General features: G+C 36.5%; 1 protein-coding gene across 1 annotated transcript in view; it reads left to right on the top strand.

The window, feature by feature from the left end:
• DPYD (dihydropyrimidine dehydrogenase) overlaps positions 1-25,715 on the top strand; it is a 342,314-nt gene that overhangs the window by 96,752 nt on the left and 219,847 nt on the right. The window contains exons 6-8 of the mRNA XM_010582763.1: positions 1,230-1,426; positions 6,702-6,783; positions 9,309-9,396. Of these exons, the coding sequence (XP_010581065.1) occupies positions 1,230-1,426; positions 6,702-6,783; positions 9,309-9,396 (367 nt within the window). The remainder of the gene's footprint in view (positions 1-1,229; positions 1,427-6,701; positions 6,784-9,308; positions 9,397-25,715) is intronic.

Below are 25,715 nucleotides of genomic sequence, written 5' to 3'. Positions count from 1 at the left end.
GTTTGTGATATGGCTGAGAATCCCAATACAATGAGCTCTTGTATCCTTTTGGTATAATACTGTGCTTCTGCTACAAAGATATACTCCTTGGGTTAAATATTTTCCCCCTAATGCCTAAAATAAAATGAAGATGGAACTATGCTCTTCCACACTCCTAATCTTTAGTAGCCTGCAAGGGCTGCAAGTCCATCCTTTTTCCTTTTGTAGGTTATATAAGATAGAGACTCCATTCCTTCCCCTACAATGTATGTAAATGCAGAGGACAGTGAAGTCTAGCTCAGTGAATGTGGACTATTTCTGCCTTAGCCTCTTACCTGTATGCCTGAGCAAATTAATGCAAATCTGAAATAAACTGTGTGACATTACAGCTAGGTTAGGAGCCCATTGTGCTGGGTTCTGTATAAATACATAGTAGTGGTCAGAGACTGTCCCAAAGTACTTTTAATAGTGAAGAACAGAATGGAGTAGATCATCACCATTTTACAGGTGAAGAATTGAGGCATAGGGAGAACTGTCTAACTTTCAGATATGCCTACAACTTTTGGACACCTAATTAAAAAGTGGAGAATATCTGAAATAGATCAGCAACTAACAAGAAATAAGTCCTATTAGAATTACCTAAGAGAAGGTACCTAAAGCATGGGTTACCTTTGGAAATACAGCACTGAAGACTAGGGGCAGTTCCTAAAAAAAGTTTCAAAACCACCTAAGGTTGGTTACCTACCACCTCTAAAAAGTCAAGCCATAAGTGATTTATCCAGGATTACACAAGATGTCTCTTGAAGAAGCAAAGCTGCTTTCACTGGCATTAAAATCCTTTGTGTTATTCGCAGAAATACTCTTCTAGCAGTAGGAATAATCTGAACATTCTTTGGAAGGAAATTTTTGGTATTACAGAGATTCTCTGCCGTCTCGCTGATGTTGTAATACTATTCTGTTACTCATAGTCTGGTTCCATCTTCTCTGTAAAATTTACAGTAGTCAAAGATCTGACTTCAGACATTTTTAAGACAAAAATAACCATAGAAGGACCAAATCCTGCATCCACAACATCCCTCACAAATGCACCCGTCATGCCATTTGGGAATCCCTATAATGTTATGAAGCGATCTGCAATAATACATCAATGAATGGGGACAGTACTAGCTGAAGCTTCCATCATGGTATTCATAATAAAATTTGAGGAGGGAATGTAAAGTAAGTAACCTGTTGAATGTATTGCTTTTCAGGTGTTCAAAGCTATGAATATTCCTCAGATCAGAAACCCTTCCTTACCTCCTCTAGAAGATATGCCTGAAGCCTATCATGTGAAGATAGCTCTTCTTGGTGCAGGACCTGCAAGTTTAAGTTGTGCTTCCTTTTTGGCTCGATTGGGCTATTCAAACATCACCATATTTGAAAAGCAGGAGTATGCTGGTGGCTTAAGGTAAAAAACAATGACAACAAAGCACTGTTTCCAATGACTGTAGAAAGCATAGCAAAAAATTTTGTGCAAACATAGTTTATACATGATCCCTCTAGATTTACTGAAGGAAGAGAGTAGAAAATTTCAGATCTGGAAAACTTATTTTTTATTTAAATAATTCATCATTCGAGTAAAAATAGGTACAGTTACAGGCAAGCTTTAACTGAAACTCTGGTGGCTCTCTTCTATATTCTTTTCATATGACCTCTAAAATTCCAGGGTGCGTGTCATAGTTTAGCCCCAGCCAGCAGCTAAGCACCATGCAGCAGCTCACTCACTCCCCCCCATCCAGTGGGATGGGGGAGAAAATCAGGAAAAGAAGTAAAACTCATGGGTTGAGATAAGAACGGTTTAATAGAACAGAAAAGAAGAAACTAATAATGATAATGGTAACACTAATAAAATGACAACAGTAGTAATAAAAGGATTGGAATGTACAAATGATGCGCAGTGCAATTGCTTACCACCCACTGACCAACACCCAGCTAGTCCTGGAGTGACGATTCCCCGCCCCCACTTTCCAGTTCCTATACTAAATGGGACGTCACATGGTATGGAATACCCTGTTGGCCAGTTTGGGTCAGGTGCCCTGGCTGTGTCCCCTCCCAACTTCTTGTGCCCCTCCAGCTTTCTCGCTGGCTGGGCATCAGAAGCTGAAACATCCTTGATTTTAGTCTAAACATTACTTAGCAACAACTGAAAACGTCAGTGTTATCAACATTCTTCTCATACTGAACTCAAAACATAGCACTGTACCAGCTACTAGGAAGACAGTTAACTCTATCCCAGCTGAAACCAGGACAGTGCGATTGTTACCTGTCATGGTTTAACCCCAGCCAGCAACTAGGCACGATGCAGCCACTCACTCACTGCCCCTGCATCCAGTGGGATGGGGGAGAGAATCGGGAAAGAAAAAAAAGTAAAACTTGTGGGTTGAGATAAGAACAGTTTAACAGGACAGAAAGGAAGAAACTAATAATGATAATAATAACAACAACAATAAAATAACAATAACAATAATAAAAGGATTGGAATATACAAAACGTGATGCACAATGCAATTCCTCACCATTTGCCGACTGATGCCTAGTTAGTTGCTGAGGCGTGATCCACCCCCCAGGCCAACTCCCCCCAGTTTATATACTAAGCATGACATCACATGGTATGGAATACCCCATTGGCCAGTTTGGGTCAGGTGCCCTGGCTGTGTCCCCTCCCAACTTCTTGTGCCCCTTCAGCCTTCTTGCTGGCTGGGCATGAGAAGCTGAAAAATCCTTGACTTAGTCTAAAGACTACTTAGCAACAACTGAAAACATCAGTGTGTTATCAACATTATTCTCATACTAAATCCAAAACGTAACACTATACCAGCTACTAGGAAGAGAATTAATTCTATCCCAGCCGAAACCAGGACATTATCAAATTAACACTTTAGAAAATTATGTCAGGAACCATTTTCCCTTATCCAAAACTTTTAAAACAAGATAAGTACTTGTAGCCCTACATAGTGAAAGAATTAGTAGATGTTTAAAATGTTTTAGACAGATACTAATTTAATGGAGATTTTTAAATTTAGAATGCTTTCATGAACTACCTTATGCAAATAAAGGTGACAGTGAAAAAATCCATTATGTATGCCTGGACTTGCAGCTTTAGTAAACCATACTATAAGAGTGAAATAAACCCCCTACAATTCTAAACCTTCAACAAATTGCTGATACTCAAAGGACAGTACCTTTGCAGTTTTCCCATATGGTAAACACTTGGCAGATATTTGCATGGTGTCATGTCCTCTACACTAGAAGATGAATTTTTACCACTCTAACAATGGCTGAGATTGTATCTTGTAACTTCGTTGGAATCCCTAAGTATAAGATAAAATATTTCAGAAACTGACTAGTGGATACCAACCCATTCAAAATCAAAAAGAAATTTTACATATTGAGGATGTAACCACACTAAAGTGTTTACAAAATAAAAAGTGAAAAGAAACAGAGAGAGAAAGAAGGGTGATGCACTTGTATTTCTCATTGCAGCATCACTTAAATCAGTAGACAACCATTAATGAATTTGATCCATAATGTCATAATGTGAAATACTTATCCAGTGCTCTGGAAGACAGAGAATCAATGCTGGAGAAGTTGAACAGATTACTTGCATTTTTCCCAGTGAGGTTCAGAAGTATTCTACCTTTTCAGGACATGGTTTAGTGGGCATGGTTGTGTTGGGTTGATGGTTGGACTTGATGATCTTAAAGGTCTTTTCCAACCTAAACGATTCTATGATTCTATGATTCTAATTATCAAGGTGTTGATACATAGGCATTTAACTCTGGAGCTGTTTTACTTGAACTGGTTGCCATAGAGGATTGCAAATTTAGTATATGAAATACTTACTCACCTGTTGAGTAGCACGTTTTCATAAATACCAGATTTAAAATTAATTTTGTTGCTGTAAAGTAGTAAGAAATAATGAGATGTTTCGAACAATGAAGCTTTATTTGGTGACAGGTTAGACTCAGGTTGGACTTAGCAATATAATACAGTATTTTCTGCAGTTGCTTACAGTGCTTACAGTACAGTGCTGCAGTTACTTACCATGTGCTTCCATATTTGAAGCAATGTGATGTTAAGTTGCATCTGTTCTTCATGTTTTAAGTTGAATTTAAAATAAAGCATAGTCTGTTGTTTCTTCTACTGCAAAAAGCCTTACAGTAAGTTTTGCCTGTTCCGTTAGTATTCTTAATGGTCAAGCAGTGCATTTTGAAATGTATTTCTTTCTTTTGAGTCCTAAAAAGCACATAGCAATCAAGGTCAAATTTTACTTCCATTCATTGTAGAAAGTTTAACATCAGGTTTAAGGGCATCAGTTCCTTTTGTCCTTATTTTAATCCTGGAACAGAAGGGAGGCTGGCCTGTGGCAGCAATCATCTATTATTGCATTTGTAAGTCTTTGAAGTACAACTTTTAACAAGTTTGGGTTATTAATGGGTGTATTTTCAAGGCTGCATAAACTATTGCAAATGGCTAAGAAGACCAAATTAATTTTGTATTTGGAATCAGCTGTTTGGAAGGGCAGTGCTTGTGCCCTTTTTCAGTTCGCTCTGCCTTTTTTTAAGTGTTTTTAACTAGGATGTTCCTTCACATGCATGTTACATCATAGCTAACTTTAATAATATTGCTACAACAGAAAGGTGTCTCGTGATTGCAGTTCCTGTGGTGTGATATTTAGACATAGCATAAGTCTGTGGTTGTTTGAACATGGCTGAATCTTTCACATTCACGGGGAGGTTTTCCTGCATTTCACCAGTTGTGTAAAATTTGTGCTTTATAGTAGAGTAGGCAGGAGCAGATCTTGCTTTGGTTTAGAGACTGTGAACAAGCTTCACTGCCTGTGCTCCTAGCTATGCCACCGGTTTACAATATACCAAAATATTTCTCTCACTAGGCCAAAGAGGTGTTCCTTGAGCAAAAGTAATTTCAGATCACTGGGAAACACCAAACACCTGTCCAAGCACCTCTAACTTGGATCAGATTTGAGGAAGAGGTGAATTTGTGGGACACCATTCCCATCCACTGCATCCCTCCTGCACCTCTGCCCCGTTTCCTTCTCCCGCTCTGTCTCTCCATTGCAGAGTCAGACTGTCTTCTGCTGCTGAAAGAAACTGTATCAGCATTATTGATGTACCAGTTGACTTTCATAAAATGCTTATTTTCATGATACATATGCATGCATATGTCCCCACAGAACTGTGTGTATTTTCATATGAACTTATATGTACATATATGTGGGTATACTCCACAGCACAAAACTAAGTGAATGTTTAATAAGAGAAAAAAACTGTTTACAAATTCTGACAGTGACATAACAGCCAGTGCTGTTCTGGGAGCATGTAATGGAAATTACAGGCCTTCAACAGATATATAGATGGCTTGGAAAATGGAATTTTCCTTTTTTTATTAGATTTCTTTATTGAATCTTTGTTGCAGAATCATATTGATACATTAGTTTGTGCCTCAGACACCTTTTTACTTAGCATGATCTATGAAAGTTGTATTATCATGATGTGTTCATTATATCTGGTATTTAGAACACTTTTCATTGCACACTGTTCAGGAAAGGTGAAAAAAGGGCAATATTAGAAATGATAAGGAGGAACACCAGTTTCTTATTGATATAATTAAAGTTGATGGAACTTAAAATAAATAAAATCCTTCTGGGCTGTCAAAGTTAGATGTTAAAGGTGGTGTGGTCACTAACAGTATGTAAAATAAAGCCACAGTGAATCTCTGCTAGTGCTTTGTTATGTTTAATTTGAAAACATACTAGACTGAAGGTTAGAAATATCTGGGGAGAGACTTTCACTTTTCTGCATATTCAGGTTTTTTTATCTTCATTGAACAAAAATATCTAAAATAGAACTTCACTGTGTTTCCTGTAATGCATTTTATGGCAGAGGTTTTGAACTGGCATAAGTAGATGTCATTTCATTGGAGAGAAAGATCTGTACCAGTAGATAAAAACTGAGATTCTGTGCTGGCACTTCAGTTTTCCCATATAGGAGATCTGTGATTCTGGGAACTTGAAGATGTCATTCCTAATTTTTCCCAGGAGGAAAAAATGCCAGCTAATAAACATTAAGTCAAAAAGCAGACTTGAGATACAAAAGCTGATAGAAAATTACCAACTTTGTCCATCCTGAAAGATCATAAAAAAATTTATGAAGTAGAAATGGAGGAGGGTACAGCTTTAAATACCATTGCTCAAAATAGCATATGCAACACTTTTAAAAAAATGTATAGGAAATCTGATTCTTTCTTATTGGATAGCTTAATGAATGATTGCTAGAAGATCACTTTGCTTTTAATACCCATGAGATCTTTTCTGAAATGGATGTCTTAATTTTGTTTAGTGTTACATATTCTGGTGCACAAAAGGAACAGAGATGAAGTTCTTTTGGACCCAACCTTAACATATGTTAAATGGTTACCTAGAAGTGTGGGCAGGATTGGTCTCAAGGTACTGCCTTTCTGGCCTATATTTTTAGCATTGGCTGAATAATGCTGTTTTGTCACTCTAACAAGTTAAAAAAGCCAATGGTCAAGCTTCAGCACATTTCCATTCACATACGTCAAAATTAATGAAGGTTTGTTATAAGTATTGCATTTTTAACAAATAAAAAAATCCTTTCTTCCTAATAGCTGGAAGTATTTCACAAGCATTTTTATGTGTTTTAGTACGTCTGAAATCCCCCAGTTCCGATTGCCGTATGATGTAGTGAATTTTGAAGCTGAGCTTATGAAGGATCTTGGAGTGAAGGTAATGAAAAATGTATCCTGTCTATGTATAGCTCAAAGAAAAAAGAACAAGAACTGTGCCAAAGATTAACAGCAAAATGTCATGCACATTAGTAAAGAACGATTAAAAGCTACGCTAGACAGAGGCAGGAAGATGCTTCCTCTTGCTCAGGGCATTTGTCTGTCTCCTGTCTGAATGCCACTAGTTTGGAAAAGGGCAATCAATAGTTCTCATCTGGCATGCCTGCATGTGATTAATTGTCTGTAAGAAACAAATTCCTAAATTGCTTTAGGGGTTCAATGTAGCTATTGGAATGATTTGATTTTTTTAATCGAGTTTTTTTCATGCAAGTTTAGCACTACTTAAAACATTCATATTTGATATTTCTCCTTTTGTTCCCTCTCCCTGAGTTTTTTCTTAATGGTTTATCATCCAGTCTTGCATCCAAGTTTATTTTATAATAAAATGCATCAAATTAAAGCATTAACATGATCATCTATTATAAACAATAACAGTCATTCAGCTTCTTGGAAAGTAATAGTTATGCATTATTCTGTTAAACAAATGTGTGTTGTTTATAGATAATGGGAACATCTCTTTATTGTTAATTTAGGGCTTGAGCTGAAGATTTAGGTAGTATTTACAACTGCTGCACATTCTAATAGAAGTTATGAATGCAGAATGCATCACTGTATCAAATTTTTGAGTACCAAGAGGGATAATATATTTTTAACACGATACTAAAGCATTCAGTGAAGCAAGAAATTCTTTTTGGAATCTTTCGTGTTGGTTCATATCATAAAAGCAGTAGACTGTTGTCACAAGACCCAAGTGAGAACCTCATCCTGTCCAGGTTTTATAAAAATGCTGGTAAGATGTAAGATAAGGCTTTAAATGCTACAGGTCTATTTTTCTACTCTAAAGATCCCTTTGCAACCCTTGAAAACATGGACAGAATGGAGATTGAGTTAGGAATGGGGCTAAAATCAGAGCACTGAGGCAATTTTAGACAAAATTGCTGGTCATAGGCTCCTGGGAACCCTCTGCAAAACTCAGTTCCTCAGAGCTCCCTGTTATGACAGGGTCTCCAGAATGGACTGATAGAGCCACCATGTCATCTTGACCTGCAGGTCCTCCGCTGTTTTGAAGTGCAGCAGAGAATCTCAATGTAAATTTGCTTCCAAGCTCTGCCATTGGTTTGCAGTTGATCCTTTGGCAAGCTGGTTAACTAAGTACCTTAGTTTTATACCTCTATAAGCTGGAAATACTTTCTGGTGTTTACTTAAAGCATTTCAGATCTGTGGTGGAAGGTGCTGTATTGTGTAAATGCTCAGTAGTGCTGTTTATTCAAGTAATTCTACTGAAATTAGTAAGAATTAGTCAGCTGAATAAGGATTACAGAGCTAGGCCCTAGGAGTATTATGAATCCCCACATAAAATAGTATTGCCATTTAAATTTCTTCATTAGGTTTTCATAACATATGTACACAATAGGATAAAAAAATGTAATGACAATTTATAGAATGTATTTTGTTGCCAGTGAGGATGTAGTCTGTGTTCTTGAAAGGATTACAACAGTACATGGCTTTTGCACCTCTGATAAAATTTATACTAAATCTCCAAAGGCAAAAAAAGTCAGTGCTTTAAGTATTTTACACTGTATTTTACATCTGCCTTTTTTTTCCACCAATAGGAAAAGTATATTAAATGGAATATAGGCAGATTCAATAACAAACAAGACATACAATGACATGAAGACTAAACTGTTAAGATCACAAAGTATAGTGCTTACACAACAGAGCATGACATTTTGTAAAGTGAATACACAAGTGATATAACAAAAACTGGTGGAAGACATTCAAGTTCAGAGAGTCTAAAGTACATTGCATTCTGCACACTTGGAGGCCTACCAACTGCCTGATACTGTGTAGGAAAACACTGCTTGGTTTTCTGTTCAGAACCCCTGTTAATGCAGAATAGTATCATGTCTTTTCTTTATTTCCCTGTAAGAGGCTCATAGTTTCACTAATGTTTCTGCAATAACCTAAACTGCTTGTTTTTTGGTTGGTGTGCTGGGTGATCTGTTTAGCGCATATTCCCTAAAGAAGGTTCTTGCTTCCACATCATGTTTCTTACATTCTGATATTCACATGGGAATAGAACCTTTTGTAGTCAGCACTGAATACAACAATTTACTCACAGTAGAAAACTGCCATTTTCAGCTTTACTTCAATACCATGTTCCGTAGACAGGCTTCTCTTGTTTGTTTAGCTTGATTTAACTCTTTTAGCTTACAGCAGAAACCAAGCTAGCCTGTAGTGGCCCCCATCTGAGGATGATCTGAAGGTACCTTTTACCCATAGCTAGTTTGGGCCACTTGCTTAAATCAGAGCCAGTCTGGCCTTTTAAGCCTGGCTTGGGGGAAAAAAAAATTAATTTGCTTTGTTTGTTCACTAGAAGATCCTGCAAGATGCCTGTATGCAGGACATGATAGAAATTATTTTCACATTATCACATTAAAAGCAAGTAACCTTTAATTCTTTCAGATAATTTTTAGTAAAGGCCTTGCAATGCATGGAATGACACTCCGTACCTTGAAAGAAGATGGCTATGAAGCAGTCTTTATCGGAATAGGTAAGAAGAGCTGTCTGTCCTGTGTTTTGTCATCTTGAAATTGAATGGCTGTCTAAGAATAATCTGGGACTTGTATCTGTGTTAATAGCATGCTGTGAGACAGCTTCAATTTGATGCGTTATGGAAGTATGGAATATAAGGAAAATTTAAAAACTAGGAAGGTAAAGCTAGCTGTCTTAAGACAGTTATTTGTTAAAGTTTTCACATTTATGTGATTTTTAAGTAAGGCAAGAATGTAGCTGATTGGGATGATTTATTGTTTGTTTAAATAGTTAAAAAATGGATGAAGTGAAAACTTATTTGTAATTAATTGCCATTTTGGCCTGGAGCGATACACAAATTCAGTTTTCAATTTTTGTGAACAGCTTACTATACCCACATAATTACCGAGTCTATATGTAAGCTAGTGATACCATGCTTGGTTGCTTTTTTCTTTCCTCCATATAAAACATGTAACATCCTTCAGATAGGCTGTAGTGAAATGTAATTATGGGATGGGTTAAAAAAATAAGCTGACTTTGACTTATACTAAAACTGGCATCATAGGTCTGTCTTCTCTCATATGCTAAAGAAGTCCCGCACCTGCCTGCTATTTGAATCATTGCTTTTTTTTAATGTTAGATTAGAATTGTTATCCATTTACCAGTATTTTGAAGTACAGCTGGACCCATCGCTACCATATGATAGGCATGTTGAGCAGGCATTGTTTACAGTTGGTATGAGGCTTAATGCTCTTTATTGATCTAGACGTTGCCTAAGTGAACATAATAGGAAACAAGTTGTCCAACTGTTCCTCCTTCCTATTATTGATTACAGAGATGTAATTCTTAGTACAGCGACAACTGTTGTTTACCATCTGGTTATGCAGTATAATAAGCTTTGCAGGTCTATTCTGTCATGTGATTATAGTACAGAACATTGTGATTTATACAATCCTAAATCCTCACATTGTTAGAGACCTTCCATATATAGGAATTCTGATGTGTCATATTTTGATGTAATTGTATACAAGGGAATGGTCCAACTTATCTTCTTTATTGTTTTCATCTGTCTTTCAAACTGTTTTGTGAAATCTCACCAATGAGGGATTAATTCATAAATAAACATTTGTTTTCTGAGAGTCTAGCATTTAGGAAAAAATTATCAGTCATTTTTGGAATATCGGCATGATTCCCCTGCATTTCTGACTCGGAAATTTAAAATAACAGTTCAATTAAAGGTTAGCAAAAATGACCACCGAGCACTTCACATAGGATTGGAAAGTTTGTTTTATGTATATGGGTTTATTTTCTGACCTTAATAAATTTATCCTGATATAAAATATTTTTTGGTTAGAAATACATATAGACAACATTGTGCCATACAGATGCTAGGTAAAGGGACACAGCCAGAATTTTAATAAACAAGAGAAGGTATGTGAAGCGTAATTCTCCTGTAAACCATGTGTTCACTGACTGTATTAGGAAACAGAGGGTATAAATGCTAATGAAGGATTATGTGTTCCTACAAAGTTTTGTTATTGGAAGCTACCTTGCATTCATGATGAAGTTGGTCCCTCTCTGTACCCTCATGTCTGCCTGTCATCTCTCTTTTACAGTACTGTGTAAGACACTGGACAGTAATGTGGCCTTGCATACTGGTAGTGAAAGATGGAGGACAAACCAAGGGATTAAAGATTTCTAGGGTTAGTTATATTAATGCAACAGAGCATTTATAAACTCTCAACAGCAGCAGTTTTTCCATAATGAGTCTGTACTGTATTTCGTTTTGTGTTCTTTGGCTACTGAACAAACATATTCAATGAAATGTTGCATTCGATTACCCTGAATCATGGGAGTAAAATAATTAGAGAACACTACTTACATAAAATAGAGGATTTTTTTTTTAAAGGTGGTTGTAACTTGCTTTTGAATGAATCTGTACCTTGATGGGAAATTAACATGGTAGTTTTCAATTTTCCTTATTAGCAGAAGAAAGAAAAAGTGAATGGGTGTGTAAAAGAAGATGAAGTCCCTGTTAGGAAGAGGGAGTACGCTGTAAGAGGATTTTGTCATAGTGATGTGATTTTTGAAGAGCACACCTTTAGTCTTGCAAATGATACGGAACTCAAGAATTTGTCCATCAGGATTGTACAAGAGTCCATGTGTGATTCATGAACTGGAAGAGCACTTGTAAATATCCAGCTGCATAAGGGCAGGTGGAGATGCAAAGAGAAATTTGAAAGCTATTTTCCACACAGTTATGCATCATGAAAAAGTCCATTGCTCTGTGGGAATGTTGCATGAGGTAGGGAAAGTACACCCCTCAGCTGTGTCTATAAAAGGTAAAACAGGTGACTGAGGTTTGATCACTTCTAGCAAGTGACCTTACTGAAGAAAAATGAATAGCAAAAGCTTTTTGTGAGAGCTGTTTGGAAAGGTGTTAAAAGTATGCTCTAGTGAACATATTTGCTCTGTTTCAGACCTGAAGGGTAAAGAATTCCTGAGAAGTTCACAAAGGGATACAGGTTAACAGCCTTACTCTAAAATAAATAATAATAATAATAAAAAATACTTAGCTTCAAGTCTTTGCTTACTGAGGCATTGAGACTATGGTGGCTTATCTTACCGTGAAAGACTCTCTCCAGCCAGTAGGTCTGGTGCATTTAAGTCACTGTTTAAAGCTCAGAAAAACAACTTGTACTACACCTGAAAATGAACAGATGGCCACTATGTGTCACGAACCTTTGGCAACTTCTAGGATCTCAATTTGAGTCACACCTTACCTCCATACTATTTTATTTTGCACCATCTTATCTTTCCCACGTAGGCTGTGGCTGTGTGTATAATGTTGTAGAGACTGATGTGGAATTTGGGGTTACGAAGACATACGCTGAACTAGCAAAGACTGGATCCAAGGAAAAGCTTTCATAGTTACCTGGATAAGTGGTAATGAAAGAGATCAATCTGGGCAATGGCATACTGGAAGGCAATGCTGCCCTCTGATAGCAGAACCTCAGAACAAATGGTAGGTGAATCTTAGTCACAGGATTGCTTGTTACCTTTTTTTGCTTTTGGTAGTTCTTTCCTTCAATTTCCTGTTTTTCGCTTTATCTGAACTGTGTTTCATCCAGCTAGTTCTTAATGCTGTACTTCTGTTTATTTCTAGAGGATCAATAGATTAATTGCCTCTTCCCTGTCCATCATTTACTCTCATGTCCTCTCAGTTTCCTCTCTACAAAGATGTATATTTTGCAACATTTGGCAGCAGACGTATCTTGTGTTTTACATACCAGGACCCAAGAGATAGACCATTCTTCTGTTTTTCCCCAGCAGTCCTGATTTCAGATTACAGCTAACATAAAGGGTAGTCCATGAATCTCAGTTTCTTACATCAAAAGTAATGATAGACAATAGCACACATGAGAATTTTTTCACATGACTAAAAGGCAGCACCCATACAAAGGGAGGAACAACCTGTTAAATATATTCTGGGAGTCTCAACTATATTTTTTAGTTCTTTTCATTGTCATTTAGCTTGGTGCAATTTCTAAACTTATTCAGTCTTATTTCAATGGGCAATTAAAAATGCCAATTAAGAATTAGAGATGTAGAATCAGAGTCCTTAAAATTTTCATTTTAAAATTCTGTTTATCTAACAGTTACAGATATTTTAGTTTTATTTTGTTATTCACAAACATTAATGAATATGAATTAAACCTCCCAATTGAACTTTCAAAGTTTTAAAATTAACCTCTAAACTTATGCATAGGAAAAAAAAAAAAATCCTTTCCAGATTTGATAGATTACACTCAACATGCTCTACCTAGAATCAGCTCTGCTTTTTGATAAGAAATGTTTGTGAAGAATTGGTGATTGAGCTGACAAATCATTTTGAAAATTTTACTATTAAAAAAAAAAAGTCTCACATCAGTTGCTGCCTTCTGTGAACACCATAGAGACTCAGGGCAACAGAGAATCAGCATGCTGAGAGCAAAAAGAGAAATCAATGATGGGGTGAGGGGCTAGAGGAGAGAGCACATGGTCCTCAGAGACAGCAAAGTACAGCAGCGAAAGGTATCTTATGGAGAACAGAGTAGTCTGAACACTTTGTGTTACTGTGTCTCCTGGTTGATTTTCAGGGTAGAATACTTATGATTTTTACAAAGAATGTCTATGTGTATGTGTCTTGCTTGGCTATCAGAGCAAATGCAGAAATACTAGGCTTTTATTACTCACCCTTCTTGAAGTTCAGCTACTTTCTTTGGAAAACAGGATTCTGTGGTTCTGTCTTCTAAGACTCCACAAAGCATTGTATATTCTTTTTGAAAGAGGAAATACAAAACAATTTTTTTTTATACAACTATTTAATTGAATGAAAATGAATGACCTAAATATTTAAAGTATTTAAGGACGTTTCATGTGACATTCAGACAAATATATAGAAAGGCTATCACCATAAACATATTTTCTGCAGACTTTTACACAAACCTCTATCCTTATTCTGTAACATTTCACCATAACATAGAGGTTTTATATAACATTTACATTCTCTTTATATAAAGTTCAGATAAAAATATATCTTCAAAGATAGTTTTATTTGGTAAAATATTTAAAAAAATCTTAAGCCCCCATTCCCAGAAATTGCTTAGACACTTTAACTTTAGTGTCTGTAGGCTTAAACTTGCAGCACAAACTAACTTTCTAGTTAACTTCTCATTGTAGGGCAAATGCAGCTAGTAATGAAGCTTTCTTGTTTCTTCCTCCATCTTGTGATGTTGAATTGCTATAAAGTCAGTTTTACTGTATTAAGGTATTCAGAGGTTGTATTAAATACTGTGAAATGGTAGGTTAGATGAGCATACAGAGTAAATCTAAACAGATTGTTGTTTGGATGTATCCTAAATAGTATATCCTGCTTGCAAGGGTTAAAACTGTACCTAAAAAAGAAATAAATTAAATCCCTTGTGGAAAGAACCTTTGTGATAATTGCAGTCATGCATAGTTAATTAACATAGCATTCGAACAATAATATAATCAGATGATTCCATTGATTGCAATGAAATTACACACCAAAAAAAGAAATTAAAAGTCCAAGCATTGATGTACCTTGTTTTTTAAAAAAACCCTGTGAGATTGATTTACTGTCTCTTCACCAAAAAGTAAGTAATCTCCTCATGCCTGTTATTATCTTCTGATTAACTATGCAGTGCCACCTGGTGTGCAGATGGGAAGAATATTACACATCAAGAGCTCTGTTCACACCCACCCACACAGATATAAACCTACGTGGCAAAAAGTGAACAGATGTTCATTTTGCTTGTGCTATAGGAAAAAATTGTGCATCGTACTCCTGATTCATAAACTAAATTTGGAGGACATGAAATCTGCATATGGGGCCTGTAGGCCCATGGCCAGCACAGACATTTATGGAGGAAATATGTCATATTCAAAATAGTTCTCATTTCAGGTCGTGAACAGACTTTTATTTGTTTGCTTGTCTGGTTTTGTTTTACCTTGTATTTCTGAATTTTCTTTTTCTCTTCACTTGCTTTTTCACTTATCACCTCCAGAGGGAAAAGTTTAGAGGCAAAGTCATTTGAAAGCATATCCAGGATTTATCTGCTGGTTGGTTGTCTTTCAGAATTGTTTTCTGTTGCTTGGCATTTAAGATGTTCCCCAAAATTATGCTTTTAGGCCTCTTTGTGAAGACCTGTTTGGCTCAGAGGTAATGTAGCAAGTCATGTAAAATATAAGGCATTTTGGTTAAAGATGGAGCTATAGCACAAGCATTGTGCAGCCTTAGGTTCTTAGGATCTTCAGCTCTATTTTTGGAGGGTTTTGGGTGGTTTTTTTGTATTATTTTATAATTTCATAAGTATTTTGACACTTTATAGATGATACAGTTTTTGCTGCAAGGAATCCAAAGCCTAAAGACCAGATAAACCACAACAAGCAGGGGTAAAAAATAATGTGTTGGAAGGTAGTGCAGGAAAAGAATGATGTTGTTGGAAACATGATCAGCTAGATACTCAAAATAAATGTGTGTCTAGCTTAGTTTCTTGGTTGGTTTTATTGATGCTTGTAGACAAGGGTTGTCACTGTCTCAGAATCTTGCAAATATGGTGCTTTTTACCCAGGATTTTAAATGGTGACAACACTGGCTTTTCAGGCATCAGTATCCTTATACAGTAAAATATAATACAGGCTGCAGAGCCAGGGAAAACACTTGGAATTACATTTTATTGTGACAAAACAAACTACTCAAATCCATTTAGCTGCAAAAAGCTGTGAGACTTTGGGATTAGATATAATGAAAATGAAGTCATCAGGATGGGTCATGAAGTCAGAGAGAGCACTTTGAACAGTTTGAAGAGCAACAGTGACAAAGAGCAGTGGCAGGATTTGGAGAAAACCAATTCAAAGCATTTCACAATTGCCTTACAGTAACCTGAATAATTTTAAAATTAAGATGAAAAAAAATTATTTTTTTTTTTAAATAAAGATCCATGAGAAGGCCAGTGATAGATGCATTTGCAATTTAGTACAGAACAGGATCAAAACTGCACACTGAACTGCAACTGCATGAAATTAAGTCCCAAGGAAGAAGGTCTACACAAGTTTGTGCAGTCATGTACAGGACTTCTTTATAGTCTGCCTCCTGGAGAGCCATAGCTCATGGCTCACAGCTTGGAGGATGAATGCACTCTTCTATAATAACATATTTCTTAATTTTTTCATGTCTCATGTGAAAAGTATTATAAACAAATTACACCGTAAACTGGTACTAATACAAAACGTGTTAGTCCTCAATATTCACGTTATTCTCATCTTCTGCTACTCTTTAATCTAAAAAATTTTGTTATTAAAAAACAAAAGGAATATAGTTATATTAGAAAAGGAAAGAACCTGTTCTTACATGCTTATAGCAGATGTTTGAACTTGCTTTTATTCCTAGTGCAGCATCTTTCCTGGAGACCAACAATATATATACATCAAAGAATTTTTATGTTTGAGGCATCTTTTTCTACTATTGGCATTTGTAGTAAGCTGTTCTTCCAGTTCTGTCACTACTGCTCTGGATATTGGTGGAACCTTCCTGATACACATCAGAAGCAGTAGGCAGTGGAAAGCTTTTAAGGCTCAGATGCACAAAACAGCTTATTTACTATTAATAGTCTTAGGACACTTTCAAAAAATACTAATAATCTGCCCATGGGCATCCTTAAGTTATTCACTTGCAAATTACACAGACGTTCATGCTGTTATTTACTCATCTTTCCTACCAAAAAACTACTTAGCGTAACAATCTCTACTGCACATTTTTTACAAAAGACTTTCCTGTCTCTTTCCAAGATGTTGGACAGTTTCCCTGAAGAAATGCAGAGCTAAGTATATCAATTTGATTCATACTGTTTTAAGAGTAGTTAAATTTTTTAATATCTTAGCAGATTACTTCATCTAACATTATTTAGCACGTTTTGGGAGTTTATTCAAGCATTTATTTTTAAGCATTTTGATGTTTGAGAAGTACATTAGAAAAGAAAATATTGAACAAAATGGTGATGTTTGATACTGTATTTTCATATTCTGATTTTACACACTTCAGTGCCTTACACCTAAAGAGTTTTGCTTGCTTACCTGTTGCTTCTGAAAGTTCACTCCATGAGTCATTTACTTTTATCTTTTAGATGTAGAGTATTAATTATGCTGCCATCTTTTTACTTCCATGTTAACATTCAGACACAGAATGAACAACCATCTAAAATACAGCTGGTAAGTGGGTGCATATCCATTTGCTTTAGTTGAGCTCTCTTTCCTTGTAAGGAGAGTGCATGTGGTCCAATATGTATTTAATGCAATCAGACACTTTTTGAAACGTTGTTCTACCTATTACGATAGGAGGGCTGACACTGCAAAATTTAAACAATAGGTTTAGAAATTCCTTACTTTCCTTCATCTTGCTTATGAAGAATAAAAGGCTAGTTAAAAACTTAGGCTTGTTGCTTTTTTTTTTTAATTTATTTTTAAAGACTGTAAAGGAGTAGGAAGGGTATCAAAATCTCACTTGTTTAGTGCCAATAATTGGTGAGAAGATGGCAAGCACTTTTTTGTGTTAATGAGTAAAGTTTTAAGCAGTCTTCCTGTACACATTTATGTCTCATAAATATAATGTTCCTGAATTCATATTCCTTTCACTACCCATTCAACAAGGGGTGTATCTGCTTGTTGAATTGACTTGACAAATTAAGACAAAACCTGGATTTGTGTGGTAGATTTGTAGTACTTGTTGAAGGACTTTTAGAGATTGCTTTAGGAAAACTTCTTGCTCTGCCACTTCTCTGCTTTGGGAAAGTGGTCTCTAGGAAGCCACTGCTGGAGGGGTCAAGGATTCTGTCTGACCTGGTGGTTGTCTTGTGCTTCTCAGTCATCTGCTTCCCTTTTCATCATTGCTTGGTAGTCAGGCCTTTGTTGATCTAGGAACAGTTTGGTATAATGAAGGGCAGCTACCTAATTTCAGGGGAAAATCCTGACAGCTAGGTGTGCTTGAGGCCAGTTTTGGTCCTTTGTGTAATGTGGGGCACACTCACTAGTGATTCTGTTTGTCTGGTTGGGATTCACAGTCTGAAGGCCTTCTGAGACCTGTAGCTTTCTTTGCCTGTGGTCTGTGCCTGAGGGAATCCCTCAGTCCTTCCTTCAGGCTCAACGCATTAATTGAAAAACTTTCCTATTCCAGTGGTATTTGTAGTTTTCTTACCCACTACAATAGCTTCTACCATCATGGGAAGGCATGTCCACCACCTTCCAGATCTCTTTACTTTTAATGGGATGGTAGTTTTTAAGGGCAACAAATATCTGAGAAGAAAATTTTACATGTTCACTATAGTAAGTAATCTTTAACAAAGCTGTGTAAATATTTTTGCTGCTGTGTCTTGAATTTTGAGTGGATAGAGATTATCCAGGCTTTTGAACCACTTGTGGTCATGATACTTGAAAATTGTTCTTTACTATTCTAATCTATACTTTCTGGAGATGCCAGTTGTATGGTTGCTTTTACTATGAAATTAAAAGACACTGTGTGAATACATATGTTAATGATTACTAAGACTGTATATAATTAGGATAGAGTATATAAATATTATAGTATGTATCACATGGCAAATCTTTTAAAAGAAAGGTTAACAGGTATGCAGATATTTCTCTATTGTGGGTTTGTGTAGAGTACAGGTGTGTCCTATAGGCATGAGATCAAATTTGACATTCCTTGTGCATAAAGTCACATAGATAGTCTTCTGTGCACGTTTTATAGTATCAAACCATATTCATTGTCCTTGACAGTGTTTTCTTTCACAGGAAATCCCTTGGCTATTTTTCATTTATTTGTGCTAAAAATGTAAGCTGAACATGAATCGTTAGAGAAAGTGAAAATGCATTCAACAGCTAGTATGATGATTCAACATTCCCTCTAATGATCTTTGGTGATTAGTTTCATAGGAAGAAAAAAAAAGAATAATGAGAATTTAAAGATCAACAGATTTCAGACAATTAATTGTTAATGTTAATCCTGCCATTGTGTTGAAATTACTAGTTACTTACCAAGTAGAAACTTGTGCTCTATTACTACATTTCTAAGAATTGTCAAGGTTTTGTTTGTTATTGTTTCATTGATGTAATGGAACATGGTATAACTCGCTGCAGATTTCTTAGGATTTTTTTTGTTAGAAATAGTTCATTGTTGGTTTGTGACTGATGGTAATAGATGGTTGTTTATTTGAGTGTGATGTGTATTTTTAAATAGATTCTAACAGTTCAGTAGATAATGAAATTTCAGTACCAGGTTCTTATTTAAATTGAGATGACATCATTAACCATTATCAAAGACCATTTCTCAACAGTACAATATTTATAGCTTTTTCTCTAATACATTGGATTTTTTAAATGAGAATGGAACATACCTTCTAAAAGAAACAGTTATTCTGATTTTATAGTTAGTATATTGTTTTGAAGTTAGAGAGTGAAAATATCGCAATTCATTATTTCAGTATACAGGTGACTTAGATGTGATTGCTTTTCTGTTTGCTGGGAAACACAGGCCTGATTCTGCTATTATGGCCCAATACAAATCTTTTGTAGATGAAAACTGATGGCTAAATTTTTATCTGGGAGATTTCTTAACCTTTAGAGAGTTAGATAAAGGTTGCTTCAAAACCAAAAAAAAATGCTCCGAAGAAGATTTTACGTACTTGGGTGACCAAAGAGCAGGTCTTTACATTCTTATGTAGCTTGTGGCTCCCAAGTTTGATATTCACAACTGTGCTGTAGAAAAAACACTCTTGGTGGCTAAGGGAAAAGGGGAGGTCCAAAATGTGAAGCATTGTGGTGCCTATTCTGAATAGATTTTAGGCAGTTTTAATTATTTGATCCTCACCTGGGTGAGGTGGCTGATCCCCCACGCTCTCCACACAAAGCTCGGGAAGGCCCTGGCGGGCTAGCAGAGCTCTTCCATGCTGGAGCCCGAGGTGATAGCTGAGCCTCCTCTGCAGCTTCAGCACAGGAGCTCGGGGCATGGTGCTACGCCAGGGGTTAGTGCAGTTAGCCTGAGTTCCAGACTACTACTGATCCTGAAGTTGTTCCAGATTATGGGATTTTAAATTGTAGGTTTGTCTCCTTACACTCAGAGTTTTGAGTTCTTGCCTGTTCCTAGCAGAAAGAAATTTGCAGAGCTGGGGGAGAGAGACACAGTGACTATTCTGTGCAGGAAGCATAAGGTGCTCGCTTGTGGTGTCTGTGCTAATCACTGGGATAAAGTTCCTTCCTGTTTTGTTACTGTAGTAGCTTCTTCATAATAAAGCTTGGAGTTAATTTACATTAAAAAAACTGATTTCCTTCTCCCAGTAGACAGAATCTAAAGAATTCACCCGTAATTGTTACAATCCATGCCTTCTTTGTGCACAGCTTTTTCTGGAAAGCCCAATAAAATTAAGTAAAGAAAGTTTTGAAATCTTAGCACTTTTTAAATCGTAGGGACATAAGAGTCTTCATACACCCCTTACATTGGCCAGTTGGTTCCTTATTTTTCAAATGCAAATATGGGCCTTTGCATGTGCTGAATGTGCCCTTTATTGTATTGAAGCATAGAAAAATACACATTGTAGCTCAGTCACTTCTGTAGACCTGCCATGCTTGCAAGAATGGAATGTGTTTAATCAGCCTTGCAGAGTGAATAATCATAGATGCAAGTGTGGTGTTCAGTGTTCATTCAGAAAGCTATAGAATACGCAAACTGTTTAGTTAAAGGAGAGTTGAGTGAATTGCAGCTGTGGCAGGTGATGGTGGTTGTTTTTAACTGGAAGCCATGTTCATTGCCTTTAATTTTTCACTTGGTTAATAACAAAAATATAAATCATGAACCACAGTAGATCACTGGAGGGAAGCAGTGTGGTGCGATGCTCTGCTGAGAGTGAGACTTGGGGTCTGGCTATTGGCCTCCTGGCCGACTTCATTCTTCTGTACTATCATATGGGAATAGTGAAACTTAGCACTAAAAGTGCTATAAAAATGCTCAGTATTGTAAAAGTGCTGTGGAGGAGCTAGACTGTGTTCTTGCTGGCAAACATTCAGTCTTCCTTGGAGCTATAGAAATCTTCATTCCTAACCACTTGCAATTTGTGGTGCTTCCCCAAATTTCGTTTCTGTTCCAGTATTTTGAAAAAGATGTGTAAAGACCAAAATAGCAAATTAAATAATGCAAAAGTTTTATTTTGCATTATTGACATGAATCCAGCAATTTCTCAATGATCACAAGGAAGGTGAAATTTTTATCAGACAAGTTCTTACTCACATTGTACCATTTTCTTTAAATTTTCCCCCGTAGGATTATACTGTTAAAGATGTATTGTATCCTATGTACTGTTTTCTGAAATGAAATTTTAATAATTTATCAAAAATGAAACATTTCAGATATGAAAAGATCTAGAGCAGAAGTAGTTTGCTAACATGGTTACATTTTACTTACATGTTGGACAAGAGCTTTGAAGACAATGTGATTGCATTTGTGTTGCCAATTGGAAGAGCAGCTTGACTTTGTTTCCTTCAGTTCTTGAAGAAAAATATGCTTCTGCTTGTATAACACTCCTAAAACTCCTTGTAGTAAGATCTGCCATGCAGTAGGGGTTTCCATATTTCTAATAAGCATGCAGTAGTATAAGGGTCAGGGACTAACCAGTGAATAAAAGTCAAAACTCAAAATGAGGTGCCTTTCCTGTTTAGCGCTGGGCAGTGATAGATACTGATAATGTTTGATTAATAAGCAGCAGCCTTGCAGTGGGTGAAAACTTCTGTAGGAAATGATTTATTATTTCAAAGGTATTGGAAGCTTTCCGTATCTTGTAGATTTAACTATGTGTGCCTGAATAAAATAAATGAGATGCAACATATGAAAAATGAAAACACATTATTTGTAAAGGATGTGTCACAAGGAGGGTATTTTTGTTCAAGTACACTTTGTCATGGGGATTTTTAATGTTGCTCTGAATACAAATCATTTAACTGTTCATAAAATCCACCTAGTTGGAATTCTTGCATCTGTCATTGAGAGAGAAATGAGGGTTAAATTTAATATGCTGGAACTTCCCTTAAATGTTTGCATTTGGCATCATATACAGCTGTTCAAACTGCACATATGAACAGAAAGGATTCTCTCTTAGATATATAATAAAAGTAAAAAAATATATTGATGCAATTTTAACATTGAAATCAGGAAAATTAATTCATTGGTAGTGTCATTAAAAGGTAGTGCCATTAAAGTTTGTTAAATTTGCTGTAAGTGTGTTTATGAACAAAGGTCTAATTCTCTTCTCCCTATGTAAGCTGCGTGTTTGAAAATGGGCGGTGACTTGTTGATGGAGGTTTTACTTTTGCACACTTCTAGGCCAGTCTTGGAGTTGCTGGGTAGTCTTCAAGACTGCCCTTGGTTTATAAAGTGGCCTTATTTTTTCTGTGGTACGTGTCTCTGTGTGTTGATCTGCTGTCAGGTCACTTGGCTCTATTCAGAGCTGCCATGGAGTTCAGATCACGTAGAGCTAATCATGGTGCAGACTCAATTCCATGAAACTGCAACATGGGTGCAGACAAGTTGGAGAGCCCTGACTCCCATGTTAGAGAAAACTGTCTTTTCTCTAGTTCTGGAAATAGGTAAGGTGGAACAGTGGAAAGATACAGCCTGCTTTCCCATTTTCTCATCTTATGCCAGGTCAGTGACTGTGGAGCGCTTCTTTGCAGTGGGGAATATTTGGAAATGCTGGCCTAAGCTGTTCCATAAATCTACACCTATTATTTGTGTATACCTTACCCACTTTCTTACTTTTCTGTTCTGTCTAATTCAGTAGGCATCTAAAATATTTTTCGTCTTGGGATTTGGCACTGATCACTTAAGTGTGTATAAACTCCAGCCAGAAAAAAAGGATGTTTTGCTGTCATGTAAAGAAAGTATAACCTGGTAAAATTTTTAATAAGGTGTGCCAATTTTTAGTAAGATTGGATGATGTGCTGCTATGTCCCTTGAACCTGTTTTCACACCCTGTTTTGTCTGTGGAAATTAGTGCTGAAGGGCTACAGCGTAGTAGTCGTATTTAGTTACTTAGGGTCATCATTGTTTATCGAAAGTTTTGTTTAAGGTCCTGTTAGAGTCTATTCATAGCATTTGCTTTCTTCACATATAGCGTTTTCTGCTCTGTTCTTCATCTTGTTTTGATCTTACGGGCTCCTCTATAGTGGGAGTTAGAGAGTAGAAAAAAGCCTCTTTATCTTCAATTCTCTTTTCATAGTATCTCTGAAATAAAAAGAAGAGCAAATGAATCTTGTCCTTAGACCATGCCTTCAGCCAGTTCTTTAGGGTCCTTGAGTAATGTCATAGCTTTGAGTTAGAAGATTCTCTTGTTCGTGGAGAGGTTGGCTTGTCCTCTCATCAGGCCCTAGAAGTTATTTTTCTAAGATGTACTTGACAGTTAAAGCAATTATGAAAGTAGAGGGCATCTGGTTTTACTGTCACTGGATTTCATAAAATAGAGCTCCAGCAGTGATAGTAACTCCCTCTCTTTAATGTGGAAGCCACAAACTGACTGCATTAAAGGAGTGACCTTTCAACCTACAAGCTGAGTGGAATTAGAGCAGCTTGCCAACCATGAGGTCTTGGTAGTATCTCTGCAGCAGGTGTTGGTCTAGAGAACATATGGAACAACAGCTGGACACTAAGTCCTCTGAGCTGTCACAGGATCCTGACCCATGTATATTTATAGAGGGAGGGGGGAAAAACCCCCAAACCAAACAAACCTAAAGAAGTAGATAATCAGAATTTGTAGTAATGCTAAATGGATCTTGCAATAATTTAGTCTAGCAGCCAAATTGAAACTTCAGAAGCAAAAGCTGTCAGAAGCTTTGTAAATCTGATAATTTCTGCACTGAAGGATCTGGATCCAAATTGCTTGGTCAGGCAGCTAAGTCTGTAAGCTATCAGGCATGGAAGAGGACAGACCTGCTGCAAGCCCATTTGCAGGCTTCTGTTGTAAAAAAAGGTATGTAGTAAACGAAGCACAGTTTTTCCCCTTCCCTTGTTGTGCACCAAATACACAGGAAAACGATAGTATGCCTTTAACTGATACATCTTTTAATGCCCTTTTTCATTGTTGTTGTGTTTAGTGATTGCTTTCAGCTTCTGAATTAAGCTAACAGTTTTGTAGACCTCAAAAATGCCACTGAGTTAAGGTTGGGGTTAAAGACAGAACTGTTTAGTGCTGTGGTCCTATGAGAACAGCCTTAGTTTTATCAAGGATCTAGTGAGATTTTCACATGCAACATTTTTTTTTTCATACTTTTTCTTCAGTATCTTTGTAAATATAAAAAAAATACAGCCTAACAATGTGTAACTTTTAAGAATATAAATTCTGATCTTTTTTCCACTGAAGTTATTACTAAAGCAGTTGATGGAAGCCATGCATTTTGTATCTAATGTTTGGCTTAAATGAAACCTGTGTAAGCTTTTTAAGCTATATTATTGCACACTATTAACAGCAAGTTTGATGCCTGGCCCTTTGTATATATGCAGAAACAGAAAGAGTAAAAGGAAAACCTTATCACAGCTTTTCTTTGCAGTCCTGAGCAGGAACCACACAAAATACACTCTTATTGCTCTCAGGAGTGCCAGAACTGTGCAACTACTACTGCTTCTTGACATCTCACCTTTTCTTAGCGCTAAATGCAACTATTCGAGTGTCACCATTTTGTAGCAGAGACCTTGCCTTAAAGGCAAAAGAGAACTTAAATGTGGTGGAATAGGCAAGCAAACAGCAAGACAACTCAAAATTGAAAGGACAAGTTCATTCTACAGATGTATATCTGGAAATCCAGTCTCTGTTGCTAAGACTCCACAGACAATCAAATTTGTCCCAAGACTGACTTCTAGTTAAGCGGCTTAGAAGGTGAGGCAACAGAACAGGAAAGGGAGAGCCTGGTTTAAGTAAGCAATATACATCATAAGCCTTGTTCAGACCAAAGAATCATTTAGCAGCCTCTTCAGTTTGTCAGAACTTCAGTTAAAGTGAATTGCTTTTCCTTGTGTATGTATGCCTCAGTAAACATGTGGGAGAAGGATTCTGCATCCAGCATTGTTTTTGCCAAGCAGGACATGCGCTCTGTAAAGAGCATCTTCTGCCATCCCTTCTCAAGAAGGACACCATCCAAACACCATGCAATTTTTATTCTTTACTTGTTGAAAAGTGTCCTCAGCTTCTGTTGACTTACGGTAATGTGGGGAGCGCTCTTTGGTATGTAACTTTTTCTTTTCAAATATATTAGTAAAGGAAGGATGCTGACTCGTGATTTTTCTCCCTTACCAGTTGTACTTAGGTCAAGGGTTGGTGCAGCTACTGTTTTATTTAGATCAATGCACAATGGGAAGGAACAGTGTCAGATACAGGTAAGGGCTTGAATACATGGTTTAAGTTCAATGTATTTTGCATAGAACAAGCCCAGCTTACTAGTCAGGACAGGTTTCCTGCTACATACTTAATATCATTTGGAAAATCTATGACTGAACATACTGCAGCTGTTTCTCATATTTTAGTTTAGGAATAGTAAGGCCTGATTGCATAACAAATGTAGTGTTTATAAATGAAAGTTTTTATACAAGGACAAAAAAAGTATTCTTAAATTTCTAGATTATTTTTCATTATTTTAAAATAATTTTAAGAGGCTAAACTGATTCACATATATAAAAATGTGTTATTAGGCTTTGCTTTAAGATGCCTCTTGAAGTTTCTGTCACTTTAGAATCTAGATGTATGT

Source organism: Haliaeetus leucocephalus, unplaced genomic scaffold, assembly GCF_000737465.1.
Source record: "Haliaeetus leucocephalus isolate CR32 unplaced genomic scaffold, Haliaeetus_leucocephalus-4.0 Scaffold848, whole genome shotgun sequence".
Taxonomy (NCBI): Eukaryota; Metazoa; Chordata; class Aves; order Accipitriformes; family Accipitridae; genus Haliaeetus; species Haliaeetus leucocephalus.
This window is presented reverse-complemented; position numbering and strand designations above follow the sequence as displayed.